General features: G+C 37.1%; 1 protein-coding gene across 1 annotated transcript in view; it reads right to left on the bottom strand.

Annotated features, from left to right (window-relative positions):
- The window catches only part of SLC2A9 (solute carrier family 2 member 9), an 82,591-nt gene that overhangs the window by 4,516 nt on the left and 60,293 nt on the right, over positions 1-17,782 (bottom strand). The window contains exon 11 of the mRNA XM_008645139.2: positions 7,383-7,510. Within this exon, the coding sequence (XP_008643361.1) occupies positions 7,383-7,510 (128 nt within the window). The remainder of the gene's footprint in view (positions 1-7,382; positions 7,511-17,782) is intronic.

The following is a 17,782-nucleotide window of genomic DNA, read 5'->3' as shown; positions in this document are numbered from 1 at the left end:
TGGTGCTGGAGGAAAGATCTGAGAGGTGGAACAAGCAATAGATTGGCCAAAATGTATCTAATGTGCCCATCAGGGGATCTAGAAGGTGAGATAATGTGATGGAAAACCAGGAAAGGCTGAGCTATTGAACAATGGCTGCTACAGAAAAGGTACTGACAGATCTGTCAGGAAACTGGATCTGTCTTTTTTCCACAAGATTATTGTACTTTCTTTTCTTTATATTGGGTATTTTTTATATTATGTCCATGAAACTTGTATCCCTCACTTACTATCTGTAACCACCATAGTCTCCTAGCTAATCCCTAGCTAATTGTTCTTTGCTGTTTTATTCTTTCCAGCTTGCTAGAGATGAGCCTGTTGCTGCTAACTCTAGAAGTAAAACCCCAGAGTATTGCTTCTCTTAGGCTGGGGTGGGAGTAAAAACCTGAGGAATAACTTCAAATAAAGTCTTTGCTGACAGAGCACAGATTCTCTGCAACTCTGGGTATTTGGGCCAACAGACATGGATGGCCTCAAGATTGTTCAGGGTTATGTGCATTGTCAATGATACAAGAATAATAACAACATATATTATAAAATTGAAAAGGCAAATATTTTTTATATTCTTTGTGAGCTACTACATGGGAAAGAAGCCCGTGTTCAAAAACTTGAATACTTGTATCCACTGGAAGAGTAGCTTGACTCCTTATCAAAATACACCACCTCTGAACAGCTAGAAGGGGCAGCTAAAAGAGGAAGGGAACATCAGGAGAAGAAGTAAAAGCAAGTCAATTCTGAATGGAAGTTCTAAGTAAATAGAGAAAAAATTCAAGGAGAGTATGTGGTTTCTGTAGTTCTTTGTTTTCTCACGTAAGGGCAGGTTACTGACTCACACTCTGCTTCAAGCAGCAGCAGCAGCAGCAGCAGCAATCCTGGCCATGCAGGAAGCACCAAGCCAGCCCCATCCACATCCCACTGACACACCCACTGATGCTGGCCTCTTCACACTGCCTGCACATACTGCTCAGGTTCAGAACACACTGCCACCTTCACAAAGCTGCTTCCCCACCCCCAACACCAGTCAGGCTTGCCAGAGCTAGGAAAAGGTTCCCTTAGCAATACCTGAAGCCAGGCTTTTACGTGCACAGTTAGAAACCCAAAGGTCAACAGGAAGTCAGAACAAAGCACTACAACAGCCTGTGCTTCGCAGATGTTTTCCCTTAGCATTTCCTTAAGCATAACCTCCTGCAGGAACATCCAAGGTTCAAAGCTGAGCAGAGTTTTGGGTGGTTTCCTAAATAATAACAGTGCTGCCTCTTGATAGATATCCATTCAGAGCCAAGGGCAGAGACACAGGTGAGGATCCTTGAAGGGCCAGACCTTCTGGGGGTTACTGAAGGTCACCTGCCCTCGTTAGTGTACAGGGGAGGGTAAAAGAACAGCAGACACACTTATTGATGCAATCTCCTGAGGGAAGCACCTGCTTAGTCAGCAGACTAATAAAACCTCTTCAAGCAGGATTTACTTTGGATTTTTCAGGGCTGGTGAGGACTATTTTTATACAGGATATTTAATAGTTAAGCATAAACCTTTAAGTGCATCACCTTCTATTTTCATACCACTTTCTAATGAGGCTATTTGAAAAACAACATTTCTGCAAATTCTGGCCAGCTGAATCCTGAATTACTCATTTTTGTCTTCTCTTTTCTGCAGATGATCAAGGGTTTGTATTTGTGGAAAAAAAAATGGAAAACCAAGAGGTGATTTACCTAAGACGCGCATGCAATTCTCTCAAAAAAGAATCAAAGTTGAAGTACTCAGGCAATTCCCCCCAAACAGATCCCAGGCATGGCAAGCAATTAGGCCCGACTTTGAGGATGAGATAGAGCTGCATAAGTGAGCTGTATGAATAAGTGGGTGCAGCTTTGTCACATTTTCTTAAGCAAAGAGGTGAACAAACATATCCCCAGCTTTAGTGAGGGGCAGCTATACACATTAGAGAGAATGTACAGGCATTTCCTCCCCTGTCCCCACCTTTAAATAAAATACTAAAGAATACTTAATTTTTAGCACTATGAACTTTGTGTGCCCAAAATGAATGAGCAAAAGAGCTCATTTTTTTGAAGCTAAAAAGTAAACTGAAAAAAATAAAAAACCTATCATTGTAATTATCAGAATTCTGTTTTAAATTAAAAAACCTGTACAATTTGCCACTTTTGAAGTAGTCTAGCTGAGAACAGTCTTCCTGTTAATAGCTTACATGCTGTGAACACCATAGTCTGGACGAATCTAAAAGTAGTTGAGAGGAACATCATTACATGTTATTTTATGATGGTTGCTTAATTACTTAAAACGCTCTGTTGCAAAGGTTAAACTCTAAGCAGGACTGTGATACTGGAAACAGGAAACTAGATAGTCTAGGGCAGATACAGCAAAATGAATGAGCAAAAGAACAAATTCTGAATCAATTTAACAAACTTAACACATTAACGTTTGTAAAATAGAACTTCTGGCTCTTTCCAGCAAATGCCAAATGTGATTCTAAATTCTCAACTTGCAGAGTCACAGCCCTTGACACTAGCAGTGGGTTCTTGCATTTGGAAATTGACATGAAGATTAGCATCATGAGATGTGGGTCAAACTGGCTTTTTGAGTGGTGAGGTCAAATGATAATGGTTCTATGTCTTACAAAATTGATCAGCAGAAAAACTGTTATTCATGTAGACATTTGACTTCACTTTGCTTCAAACTGATATAACCCAGTGAAACGAATGGATAAGAGCTTGTGTCCTTTACCCTTTACCCTTCTGTTCCAGACATAATTTAAAGTTCTGCTGAAAGTGCAGGACAATGAAGAAGGACAGAGCACTAAAGTATAATGTATGAAACAGAATTCCTAAGTAAAAAATGGAGACATTTTTAGACATGAGCTGCAATTTCAGCCATGACCCTCACACACTCACTATTTCCTCATAAAAATTTAACAGATCCTTATATTGTATCCCTGAAGTGGGTTGCTTCTAATTAAGATAAGCACATCTAACCCTCAGATAGCCCACATTTCATTTTCTCATCTTTGAGGGGAACTTTAGCCATTTCCCTTAATACAGGGACACTGTCATTACATGAAACATCCAATTTATTTCAAGAAGCTTAAAATAGTTTGGCTGAGGGAAAGTATGAATAACTTTCTGTGCACACCTATGTCATTGAAATCCTTGTGCTGAGTAATAGATAAAGTCAAGGGATACTATTACACAGTAAGGAAATAATGAGGACAACCAAGACAATCTTGCTGAGAAATGAATCTTGAGGCATGAGAAAGAAAATCTCTAGTGTAAATATAAGGAAGAAATAGAGTAGAAGTAAAACAGACCCTCCAGAAGCAAGTATAATGACCCAGAAGTATTACTTCACAGGCACAAATAAATTAGTTTCTAAAGGGAGAAAAATAAACACACATACAAGTCTTTGTATTGTACTAGTAAGCAATCTAAACTAAAGCTTCAAGGCTTGTAGCACCTTTATCCCATATGATACAGAGCTTCATCTGGATCACAGATCCAACCAGATTATTGTGGTCAAACCCCAGTTAAGAGTAAAATCAGTTTTTCCTTTGAAATCCCTGCCTGTTGGAAACATTTGCATAAGGAGGAAAGTCTGAAGATGAGCTGCTCTTGAAAATTAAAAATATAAAATACATAGCAATTTAAATATTTCTTGAATATATACTGAATATACAATGTGACTTTGACATCAAAAAAAGACTTTGCACAGTCTTCTAGAAAGAGAAATTGTTATGACAGAAAACTTCTGGAGAAATCTGTTATGTTGTCCTACAATATAATGCTAATTTACCATATAGACTTTAAGTGCCTCATAGGAATCTAATAGAACAACTTGAAATATGACATAAAAATGCATCAGGATATAATGAAAATAGCATGTTGTGAAATTATTTGCTAATTATTAATGTTTAATAATTATTTTTATTTACACAATGCATTACAAAAAGTAAACAGAAACTTTTCCTAGATAACATGTAATTTAAGGTCCTGCTACACCATTTGATTACTGAAGTCTATCCGTGCAAACTTACTGCTAATGAAGAGTATTATGTTAACACAAGCCTATTCTAAAGCACCAGAAGTTTTCTAGCCTTTTAGACTATACTTTTATTATTATTTTATACATTATTTAGATTATACTTTAGATAATATACTTTTTTTTAGATAATATACTTTTCTGCTGGTTTATTGTTCCCTGTGCCTGCTTCAGCTCATTGCACCCATTTCCACATATATATACATTCTAATTTCTGATTTACTGGGTCCCTGTTCACATTTCATCACCTCAAATAGGTATGAGTAATGAGGTGGAAGAGAAGCCACATTCAATTTTTTTTTTTTAATTTGTCAAGAATTGATTTTTATAGTAGCTTTTCAATCTCATCCATACATTTTAATGTATGACTCACGCCACTCTTTGATTATATTTATCTACAGATGGTTGAAGGGCAAAAATCTAGTCATTCAAGTTAGTTAATTAGTGACATTTGGAAAACTGGTTGATATTTTTACTAACTTCAAAGTTACCAGATTTGTTTCCCAAATGTTTGGGATAATTTTGTAGAAGCACACCAAGGCTAAAAAGTGGCTGCTGTTTCTCAAGCAATCAGGTTAGTATTTAAATACACAGACAGGACGATGCATTCATCCTGTGAAGATATTTTAAAGATATTTTTTCCTAGTTTAGGTTTATAAAAAGAGCTAAGAAGAGGATATTGTCTTTCTGTGAAGAAAGAGGTGACTCATAAACTGAATTTTGAGAATAAGGTTGACCGAAATAGGAAAAAAGTTAAAGCTTGGGAAAGAGGAGATGTTCTAGTTTGATCTTGTGAAAAAGCTTTAAAAATCAAAGTCTGAGTAACACTGCTTTCATCTTTAGATGCAAATTCTAAGCTTTTTCTCTTTTTTATTTCTCTTTTCTTTGAAAGAAGAAAAAACCCAATAACCCCATTAAGATGGAAATATAATTTATCTTCATTAAAACTAAACTGGATAATTTTGTAATCACACAACAGGATACTTTTATGACATGTAATGATAAATTCTCCAAGGCTACAGCAAATTTATATGGATGCATACTAAATCACTTAAAAAGCTTTAATATGCACATGGAAAATTAGAGAATGTAGCTTGACTTTTGATTTGAATTTACTGAGGGTCCTTTTAAACAGTTTTCAGCAGGTGATCTCTCAGGTAGGATTAGGAAAACAAGTAGGGAGTGTCCTGGGTTGCGTGAATTCAGTTCTGACAGCTGACCAGAGCTCAGGGTAATCCCCAGTTTTGTGCAGGAGGTAGAAACTGCAATTTTGGAGAAATGGGATTATTCTCTAAATGTCTCTGGATAATTAAAAAAAACCAAACCACAACAAATAAAAATATTCTGATTAAATGCCCCTAGGTTTGAGATCTTTTTTTCTGTCCCTGCCCAGCTGCCATGGAGGCAGGGGGTGGAACCAGAAGTGCCTGGCCAGCTGGGCTGGAAGGGAGGATCTAATGCAACTTAAACAGTCACTCCCCATCTTCTGGAAGAAAAAGCTATTAAACCACACAGAAGTATCCATTTGCTGGATGAGTTGGGGCTGCCTCCTGGACCAGGTTTGGTTTTCAAAAGGGAATTGTCCAATTCCTTCTATCATTCAGTAAATGTTCTAACAACCTCAGTGGAAAAGGAATTATGTCTCTACATCCTTTTAAAAATCTCACCTGAGAGTGTCGAAGCTGTAAAGGCCTTCACCATGAAACTGGTGGAAAACACTCATCAATTTCAGTAAGCATGAAAAGAAGACCAAGTAGTGTAATTGCAGTTAATGTTAGTAAATGTACAGAGTTTGGAAAGATCAGACTTTATAATCATCCTGACTTTTGAAGCTGATCCAAGTAATCAAAACGACTAAAGATTTGTCCCTGTTAGAAGAAATTTTAAATTAAGTATCAAACTTAGATCATGGGTCAGACTTTATAAGGCTTTCAAGTTCTCCCATAAACTACCTCATATAGATAATTTAAAAGAGTACTATATAGTAAAAGCAGTTATACTTGTCAAATGAAAAAGAAATATGTAAAGTCTTAGAGTATGATAATCTTACTGTATCTCCAAATGCTGTTAGGCATGTGGTATTGCAGAATCAAATAATTTTCTGTTGCAAGAAGGCACAAACAGCAGCAGGGATTGTTACTCAAATGTCTTCCTCAGCAATGATTTGAAGACCAATCCAAAATCTCTCTCCTGGGTGTGAGGACCTCCAAGTGGCCTAGAGGTTTTACTCTCCCTGTACCTTTCCTCTGCCCCTATTATTTTTCTCTGTGTGTTTAAAAAATGAAAACCTAAGACTTCTTTATTTTGCCCTGTAGTTGTGAGCTTCAGTCTTAAACTATTTTCTGTGGAGCAGGATGGCTCTTTTAAGAGGCTGGACATGGCCAGTCAGGGGACTGATCAGCTGTGTTTCAACTCCTGAGATGAAGAATCAGCTTCAGTGTGAGCTCCAGAGAGTGCAGACCATCCCTGGGGGAGGTTCATGATCAAGAAAAGAACCTCAGCTTGTTTTTTAATTAGAAGCTGCTTGAAGCCTTTTTGCCATACAACAACACATAAATAGTGTTGAAGTTGTCTTAGGAATCAGAGCAGGAGAGTGTTGTTCTATGTTGAACTTTTAATTTTCTTTTTACAATTTTTTTTTTTGAAAATAAACTTATCTTGTTTAAGTATAAACCCCAGTTTTCAGACAGCTCTTGATCAAACTGTCCTCCATGTGACTAGTGCAGCCAAGCAATCCATAAAAACAAAGCTTATGGGAGTCTGGGGAAGCTGGGACAGGAACAGATTAATCCATGTAGTAATTAAGCTGCAGCAAGAAGGAACCAGCTAAAGAAGACAAAAACCTGACAGAAGTTGAAAGAAAAAGAGCCATTAAGCCAAGCTTATGGAGGGAGGTGCATCTATTCCCCCATGAGATTAATATGGATTCTCAAAGCATAGGGTAAACCAGATGATGGGTATCCTAATGCCTGAAGAAAGAGGCAGGGACAATCTCCATCAGTGACTGTGAACCCAGACAAAACCATCAGCCTGCATAGCTGAAACACTCCTGGGGGGAACTTGCCATTGAGGGTTGTCCATGGTTACAGTACTTTTTCTATTGCAGGCCAGTTTTTTCCAACACATTCCAGCAAGGAGACAGGTGGGTTTCACAACTGATCTGTATCACAAACATGGTAGGAATGTCATTGGCTTCAATAATAGGACGTTTATTATTACCTGAAATTTCTTCTCAAATGTCATATGTCCTTCTATACCAACAATATCACAGCATATCAATTATCAAGGGTGTTGAGTACCTGGATGAAAGGGAAGAGCAGTCCCACTGCGAAGTTGGAGAGCCAGTTGACTGTCCCAGCTATCATGAATGCGGCCGGCCTCTGTGACTGCTGGAAGAACTCTCCAGTGAGGACAAAGGGAATCCCACCTGAAACGGGGTCCAACAAGGCAGTGGTTTTAGTTAAGTCCCCCTCCCATCAGCAGAGATGAGCGAGCCACACACCTCCATGACTAGCACTGCTCTGCAGCTCTCTGCAGGGCCTCCTGAGACAGATTTGTCAAAATCATATTTTAGAGAAGCTACACTTCTTTCTTTCATGCCATCACATCTCCTGTTTTACATTCTTTTTCAGGGTGGCAAGCAGGTAACAGAGCAGGAAATCCACATGACAGCTTCCAGAGTACCATGTGACAGGCTGTTTATTAAAAATAAGAATGATTGTTTCGACTAAAATGCTTGACATTCTGAAAATTCAGATATACTCCAAAATACATTTACACCTTAATAGTTGAATGATGGCTCCAAAGAGACTAACACCTATTTTTTTTATAATTATTACCCACTTTATTTCAGCAATAAAAAATACAAAAAATTTGCTTCCCTAAGAGTATACTTGCCATTGATGCTTATTTAATACATTCTCTTACCAGATATTGCCAACACTTCTGGCAAGGTCTATTTCTCCCATCAGCCAAGGACTCTGACCTCCATAAGAACAAGCTCAGTTGAATACCACATTTGTCACTCAGGTTTCCTTCCACCTAGGCAGTAGACTATTTTGTACAGCACTGGCATATTGCTGGCCTGACAGTAACCCCCAGGGAGTAGCTGTCTAGTAGTTGAAAGTCTCAATTTATGATCTTTGGCTTCCTTCATTCCCATTGGATATTTCAATAGAAATACTTTAATTTCTAGAGAATAAAATATGGATTTTATTTGCTGGTCAGCTACTAATTCAGTTAATGTTACACATTAGACATGTATCTAATTGGAGAATTATTTCATTACAGTTTGAAGAACTGTAAAATCATCAACATCAGTATTTTGCTCCTACCAGTTTCTAGGTCCTCATGTGTGCTGGTGTTACCTGTCTCACCATTTACATTTGTAGTCAAGACTCATATACGCACATACTGTATGTAAGTCTGTCCTCTGTTTTAAGCATTTTAACAAGCTAGTGTAAACAACCAAAATCATATTTATACATATATTTACTTTCAAAAACCTCTATATCAAAACTGACTTCTAAAATATATATAAATTAATAAGAAAACACCACCAAAGGCTTGTCCATCCACTGGGTCGTCTCCTTGCACATCTTTCCTTGATCTATGTGCTAATCTTTCACACTATCTTTACCCCTGGACACTTATGAATATATCTCTAAGTGCATTATAGGGATGCATCCTTATGTAGCCCCTCATGCTCAATGGCCCTGAGCTGAAACACACACACACCAGGAGCTCCTGTGAGCAGCGTGAGGTAGGGACTTGCAAACACATAACATGACGTGCAGATGACGTGTGTTGTCAGGCACTCTTCCAGATGCAAGAAACCATGAATACGTGCATAAAAGAAAGACAATGTGATGCAGCAAACAGCTACTTTCCATCATGAGCTAGCGTGACTTTTTGTGAGAACATATCTAAAGTGGTAGCAAAGCCTTCAACTGAACTTTCTGTGCCAAAGACTGCCGGTATAAATTACACCAAAAAAGCAGAGAGCAAATAAATTTATTTACTCCTAATTTATACATAGGAAACTGACATATGGAGAGTTTAAGCCGTCCAAACTGCAGCTTTGTATCTCTCTACAAGACATATGTAGTAGAATTCTGTGACTAAAAAAAGTAACCTCTCGCAGCAGCAGTTTGAACATGAAGAAGTATCCAAACATGCATAACTTTACAAAATTCAAGCAATATGGGGTCTATCAATGCTTGATGGCTTTCAGTGGCCATTCTATCATACCCTTGAGATTTGGGTTCAAATGGCAGCAATAACACCTGTTCTGTCAGCACCTGGTTTGGGTCTCAAATGCCATATGAGGCAGTAGCTTGTCGGGACACTTACCCCTTGGAGAGAGGAACTGAAGGACTGGAAATAAAAAAATCATGTAAGATGACTTATTTATGATCATTTATTCTGTCATGCCTTTGCTGTAGGACAATCTACAGAGGTGTTGCTGTTCTCATCAGTATAATAAAACATGCTGCTGGAAACAGCATTTGGAAAAACACACATTGTACAAGAGAGGAAAAAAGCCAGAGGCAAAAAAAAGTACAAAAGGACAGAAACCTATCAGAAAGCATAAGTGTTATGGAAATAAAAATGTGTGGGCACTATCTTGGAAAAGGTTGCTTGAAATTCCAATGTAATTTCTAAGAACATATTGATTATCACTAACTTTCAAGAATTCTGTGGAGGAACGGGAAGGGTGGCACTGACAGACTTCCCAGCTTTCTCATGATGTACAGAAGCATATCCACAGCATCACAAAACAGAGAAAGTCAGCTTCCATAGAGGGATGACTTAAAAGAGTCAGGGAGGAACCAAGGGGCCTGAAAAGTGGTACGTGAGTTATGTGAAAGACAGGTCAGGCACAAGAAGTGCAATGAAGTCAGGTCACTGCTGTCTATTGCCACATGCTTGGAAGAGCACAGACTTGACCTTACGAGGGTGAAGAGGAGGACATGTGAATGCCTGCCAAGGGCCACACCACTGTGAAGGACACACTCTACAACTGAGTGAAGTGAAAAAGAATTCTGGGAGAGCTGAAGGAAAACTGTAAAGCCTTAAATTCACAGCGAGTGAAGGCACCTGAGATCAGCTGAGCCTATAACCCCAGGATTCCATCCTCAGCCATTTCAAGGTGTCAGAGATGTGCTCAAGGACTCCCTTTCTCCTGGAACTCACTGTTCTTTGAGATACAAATCTGAGTGTCTGGGGCTGAAGGAAACTGTATTATGCTTTGGCTACTCTAAGTTGGATCTGAGCAGAGATCACAACACTGTGGCATTTTACCAACCACTTCTCAGAGTCAGTCTCTGCAGGGTACCCTCTATAATCACTAGGCCAGATGGGTGTGTACTAGCCTGTGTTCAAACATGGAAGCTTGGAAACCACTGCGAAAAGCAATCCAACAAAACCACTGTATTTTTGGAATAGTCTTTAAATACTTTGTTTTGCAACTTTAACACATATCTGAATGTGGGTGAAATAATTCACAAGAAACCTTCCTGATGATCTTTCTGATGGAGGATGAACCTGGCATTGTCTTTTTCCCTGGAAGGCTTTCCAAACAATTTTCAGTGAAACAGCTTTATTTTAGTTCTGATCATAAAACAAAAAAATGTATATTAGGATTTCCTGCAGGAGTTTTTCATCAAGGTATCTTCCAGACATGAATTTTAATAGGTAATGCATTGACCACATAATTACAGTGTTATGGACATTTCTAATTTCCATAATATTTCTAATTTCTAATACTTTTTTCTTTTCACCATTGCAGTGAACATAATGGAAGAACTCTTAACATACTGCAGTCCTAGTAAAGACAGATTGTTATAGGTGTTAGGATCCTACATCTGTTGGAAACTACGTACGTCTTACTGCAGGACTTGTATATCAATAAACTGTTTAATGAAACTAGATTAAACCCACATGACACAATTAGACATGCATAAATACCTCTGTATCTGTGTTCTTTATTCATTTATCTCTGTAATTAGTCAAGTTATACATAGAATCAATGTCATGTGCTGGTAAAAATCCAGACTCTCAACCCAGTACTCTTTTATGCATGAAATTGGAACATTAGAACAGAAAAAATATTCTTGGTATCCATGCTATAGATTTTCAAATATATATTTAAATTTGCACAAGTATCAATGCATTTTCTTAGGAAAAATTAAGTGCACATATTTGCTGCTTTGTTCAGTGAGCAGTTATGAATAAATACTGCTTAGCAGAAATTACAGGAGTCAGTGCAAAAATCTGAATACAGAAAACATGAGAAAGAAAGGAAAATGCTGAACTTCACATTCTGCTTTTATCGAGTACCTAACTGGGAATTCATGTTATGGCTATATATATAATTTATGAAATAAGACTGTTACCAGAATAAATGCTTAATACAAATCAGGAGATTTATTACAGTGGTAAATCACCTCTAAAGGTGACAGAAATTTTGTGCCCTAAGAACCACTAAAAGAAAGGAACTCTCTCCCTGAGCTAGAAGTTCATCTTTCAATACCCACCCAAGCCAAACCCTTGTGTGTTCAGGCAGTGGCCCCATGGCAACCGGAGGGTTTCCAGCCCCACCAGGAGGACCATCCATGGCAACCCAGCCTCCTGCATGACTCAGCACTCCAAATTCTGTCCATACAGGGGAGAGTCTGGGAATTCTGAGAGCATGATTAGGGCAAGAGCTCCCAGACTTTCCAACTCCATGCTTTGAGACAATGAATCTTCAAAGGGAGGTGTTCTGAGAAAACAGAAAACTACCTTGTAACAATATTCTTTTTTTTTGGGGAAAAAGGAGTCTGTGCAGCTCTAGAGATGATCAATGAAAATGGCTTTTATCTGCAAGGCAAGGCATGCAGGGAAGACTGATATATTCTAATAGGGTTGGGGGACAAAATACTGCCTCAATGAAAGGTTTTGCTATTTGCAATTCAAGGGCTCGAGAGAGAGAGTAACTGTGGGACAGAAGCAGTGGACGTGAGGTAAAAATCCTGGAAGGTAAGTGCTGGAAAAAAAACCTAAAATTCTTCAGTGAGAGAGCAAAAGGCTGTTAGTTTCTACACAGACCTTAGTTGTTAAAAAACACCGAATAAACAAAGAAATAAACAAAAAAACCCAACCTAACCAATGAGCAAAACCCCCTCAAAATGTGCAACAAAACCCATGCGAAAGTATATTTCAGGAATACTGCTAGTGAGAGATGCAATGCAGCTACTGAGTTTCTTCCATTTCTGTAGGCCTACAAATAGAATAAGAATTTTGCAAAATACATAGCTCAAATTTTATAGAGGTGTTCTGTCACCTGTTAGATTATTTTAACTTGCACTTTGTATTTGATTGAATAATACCCCACCAAATATGACATTACAGTCAGATATGACAGCTATATTCCCAGCTAATCCTGATGAGAGAACTGGGAACAGAAGGTGTGACAGAGGTGTTCTGAGTCACAGTTTCATGCTACAGACTTTTCTAGCTGTCTGCAGCTCTTCTCCACAGGATAACTAAGTAAAACAGGTTCTTTGTTTGTAGAAGAGGGTATAGTTCATTAACCACATTAATTTGCACCATTTGAATCTTTTCTGCCTTAGATTAAACACCACTTGAGTAAAAAAACATTTAAAGCTATCAGTCTATGGCAAAGCAAAAGTGCAAACTATAAAACCAAACTAAAACACACAAATAATACAAAACCTTGCAAACTCCAGTATTATAAAATTAGTATTTATAATTATTAAAGGACTAGTTTTTAATGCAACATTGTGTGAAAGACTTTTTGCATTGATTAACTGGTCTTTGATTTAACATCTATATAAAACCTGCTATTCCAAAAGCATTTAGAAAGCCAGTTCTGGAGGTATTCTGAACTTTGTTGGTGCAAGGCAACCCATATCATTCAGGGTAAATAAAACAAACTAAGAACCAGTGCAGAACAAAAATATTGATTCACTCGGTTCTAACACCAGTCATTGAAATGTTATTTCTTGGTTCTCAGGTAATTTACACGAAAATGATTGACATACAACAACAAGGCTATTACATAAAATATAATAGATCACACAAAATGCTTTCTAGTTCTACTTAGGTAACTAGTTCTACAGCAGATATTCCCTGCAAAAAAGACACAAGAGTATCCTTATTTGAACTATCTGATAATTTCCTCTTCAGTGAAATTCTCCCCCTCTTAAATATTAGTTAGTGCATTTTCCTATAATTTTTACTTCCATAAGTCAGTGCACACAAGCAGAATTTTATGAGCAATCTGTTACTGACTGAATAATTTTTTCTCTGAAGATTTGTTCAATGAAGGTAAAATACTTACCATGTAACTGATTAATCCAAATAAATTCAATACTTTTAAGATATTTTTCTTTAGATGAGTTATAACTATTCCCTTTGAAATACAACTGTTGGCTGTAAACTGAGGAATATATTTAACTTTTAATTTATTTTAATTTATTACTTTAATTTAATTTTTTTTTGCTTTTTTTAACATACAACAAACCAGCAGTATGTAGGCCATTCTGACAAATTCTGAGCAAAATGAATATATTTGTTTTTTGGATTTTGGTAATGATTTCTGTCTATTGGGAAATTTGGTGAGGGTTTATTTTTTATTTCTGTTTATCTATTTCTGTTTATTTTAATTCTATTTATTTCTGTTATTGTTGCTGTTTGATTTTTTTTTTTGGTGTTGGCTTTTGTTTGTAAAAACTGAACCTCAGTATTAAGTTTCTACTCTGGTTCTTGGCAACGTTTCTTTTTGCTTCACAGTTGCAATGCTGCGTATCTACCAAAGAACAAAATGCAATTAAAAAATACACTCAACTTATGTAAATGGTCTTCAGATCCACTTTATAACATCACAACCTTAATTATAGCCCAACTTTCTGTTCTATTTGAATGTAAAGAAAATTTTCTTTTAATGAGCTGTGAGTCTATATGATAGAATTAAATTTATAATTATTCTCTGTAACAATGATGATTAGGCACTTCTGTTCATATTACATTGCTAAAACTAATTATCTCAATGATGAGAACAATGATGAGAGAGTTTTTACTTTAATAAAAGCACATAAGCATCCCTTACATATTCATCCACTACACAGGTGGCAGTAGTATGGAAACACTCGAATTAAAGACTCATGACTCTGCTCAGTCCTAGGTAAGAGAAATATTCTTACAGTCCCAGCATTGTATGAGGACTGAAAAGAAGAAAAAACCCCAACCCCTATCTATTCTAGGCTTACTGCTTCTACAATAATCTTCTGAAAGAAATATAAAGCCATCAACCACGATTTCCTGTCAGGAATTCAGGCTGACAGACCATTAGCACAAAGTGCTGCTGGTTCTGAACCTGCAAGCTAAAACAGTCTTGAAAACTTGGTGTGGCATGTCAGGCTTTCCTCCTGAAATATTTTAACAAACAAATTATTCATACTAGCAATGCAAAATTATGTCATTGTATAGGTGCATTCATCCTGAAGGACCCCAACAGTAAAAACAATGGGCCAAATTTCCAGAGAAGCTGGGACTGAAGAGTTCTCTCTGTCCTTTTCCTGTTTAAGATGGGTAACAGACCATGTCTTCACTGTTTATGGTTTCTGGAAACTGTTGAAGTTTTTAGGACACATGGCCTCAAATGCCAGTAATTAAAGAAATTGGTTGCTACCACAGAGTGGTAGACAAGGCATGAGGAGCAGTAGTTGTAGAACTAATGAATGTAAGAAAATAAAAAAAATGTTTTTTCCTTACTGTGGCCAATAACAAAAACAAATATAACAAATTGCAATATCTGATCGCTGACAAACAGAAAGGAAAAGGAAGAGTGAGTCAGAAGATGCACTTTGACTAGAAGTACCAGCTGAAGACAGTAACAGTCTTGCTCTGATGAACAATAAAAGCCTTCTTTCTGATGAAACTCAGAAAGAGGTCACCAGAGCCACACCTCAGTGTTTCCAAAAATGTGAAGTTTCTGGAGTAGGACAGATAATATCTGGAGATTTAAAAGAAGAAACTGCTTTGACTCTTTGCTTGGTCAAACTGACACTGACTACCCTTGTTCATGCAGTTCTCCTTTTGACCTATCCTTTTCCTCTGAGAGTCTGTTACTGGTGTTTATTCATCTTTCTATGCATTGCATTGGCAACCAAGAAACACTATCTGGACCCTAGAGCAGTGTTCATTGCAACATCAAACTAATAACCTTCTGCATCTAGATCTTAGCCATGGAGCTTAGTCAGAAACAGATGAGGTGAACAGAAAACTTTGCTGTGCATTGTGCCTGAGCATAAGGAAAATAAAATATTTTTATTGCCTTATATTCATTAATTCTACATCTACTGTTCTATATATTTATTAGCTTGCACTTTTGCATGTATTAGTATTTTATAAAAAATTCACAGAAAAAAGCCAGTGTATTTTTTTACTAGGCTTTTCATATCCAATCCTTATTATTCTGAATAATGTACCTAGGTCACTTACACAGCTTTTGAATAAATTTTTTTTCATGGTTACATGAACCTCTAAAACACATGGGTGCATTTTTGCAGCAGTAAATTTCTTCAGGGTTGGAGTTGTGAGCCATCAACAGGTAATTAATGATCATTCAGGAAAAGCTGCTAGTTCAGGTAGGAGGAGTGCTGTCAAGTGTCAAAGCATTCACATTTTGAAAGCTTCAATTAAGACAATTTGTAAAATCTATTGTTAGCGGGATAAAGTTCATAAGTTTTCTTGCTGGTGAGAACTCCAGGTGTCACCTCCAGCAATTCCTTTATTCAACAGATAAAATTACCTTTCAAATACTAGGGGTTCATTTGTCTTTAGAACTGCCGGTAATTATAAAGAATTGAATTCGCTTCTGCTACAGAACTGTTAAAAGCTACACATTTTCTCTATGCTGCTCTTTAAGAGAGAAGAATTCAAATCAAACATAAAAAAGTAATAACCCCAAAATATATGTTGAATGACATTGTATTTAATATATTCAAAGGGCATGCTATCGTCCCCCCCCAAAAATTCAGTGAATATTGAAAGCAATTGTTATTTCTTAACAACCTAAAAAATCAGTTTATTCACTCAAAGGTAATCTAAAGATCAATGCTCAACTACTTGACTTGGTAGAAGAAGATGAAAATACTCCTGCCCCCAGGAGCATTTTACTGTTGCTAGAGAAAACCAGAAAAGGAAAGGTAAATGAGCCCTCCCACAGCTGTGCTTCAGCCCACACAAATTAAAGCAATGACATTGACAAGGCAGGCCGTGATGGCTGCAGCTGGGAGGACAAAACACCAATTCTAACTAAGGAGACTTGCTTTGGATGGATGGCAGTCCACAGCAAGGAAGTTTACAACAAGGCAGGGGATGGAGCCAGGGGTCTCAGAAAATCTTCAACTGAGACTGGTATGTACTGTCTCCAGGTTATTACAAGTTTCTGAACTGAACCATAACTCACATTTGGAATATTTAATCATTTAATTTATGCAGCATATTTTAATTCTGCTGTTGTGCTCACAAAAGCCTTACAACTATCAACAAACCAAGCCTTCCCTTAAATACCTGGGAAAACTAAAGGTTATTTCTGCACAAATACTCTCCATATCCAATGCAGGAACTACTTGGCATTATCAAAGAATGCTTATCTGCTGTAAAGGCTTCTAGTTTATAGAATAAAAAAAAATTTGAAAATTAACCTAACCTTTCAAATCTACTACTTTTTAACTAAATTTAGAAGAACATGAGTTTGTTTCCTCTTATCATCAGAGAGTACAGAGAATGTTTTTTTTCTGCTCAAGCAAGTTCAAACTCTCTCTCAAAGTGGACTGGCATAATGCCTCTGTGGGAAGCCATGAGTGTTAGAAGTTTTTACATCCCACTCAAAGTGGAGAAGCTAAAACATCACACAAAGCTTCTGTAGATGCCTCTTTCAGGCAATAATATTGATGCTGCCTTTCATTACACTAACTTTATGTCTACGTAAGTGCTATCACACCTTCGGTTGTGTTTCACATCCAAGAGCTGATTTTTATTTTCTTCACTCATGACATTTCAGACTGCACAAACCTCATGACTTTCAAAGTGACCCTTTTATGACAACAGCTCTACTGTCAATACAACTGCACACTGGCATTCAGGGTAAGAGCATGGACTAATTTAAACTTTAAATACCAAAGTATCTTTGATACACCTCAGGGCATAGCAATGATTTCCTCTGAGTTTTCTTTTGTTTCCTTTAAAATGTCAATTTAAAATTGTATTCAGTTGTATTCATTGTATTAAGCTGTGCTAGGAGAGACTTCACTCACATTCCATAAACCATGACAAATATTATAAAACTCTCCAAAAAAGAGACAAGCATAAGTGAAATATTTTTCTGGAATGGTCTGGTTTGTTGATATTTCTCAGCTGCATCTGAAAATGCAGTTGTTATACAAAATTTAACAATCAAAAAATGAAGATCTTGCTGCTATAAAATTACTGGGTTTTTTCAAATTCATCTGAGTTTGAATTTTACTGATTTCTCTTTCCAGTGATCAAACATACCACTGATCTGATTTTGTCATCCTTACACATACTAAATAGAAACCTATTTTAAAAGTAGGAATTTAAGTAAAATCACACAAGCTTATGTTTGATCACACTAAATTCAGCCTTATCCATACTCCACTGAACTCAG

The sequence above is a fragment of the Corvus brachyrhynchos genome, unplaced genomic scaffold, assembly GCF_000691975.1.
Source record: "Corvus brachyrhynchos isolate BGI_N302 unplaced genomic scaffold, ASM69197v1 scaffold80, whole genome shotgun sequence".
NCBI lineage: Eukaryota > Metazoa > Chordata > Aves > Passeriformes > Corvidae > Corvus > Corvus brachyrhynchos.
This window is presented reverse-complemented; position numbering and strand designations above follow the sequence as displayed.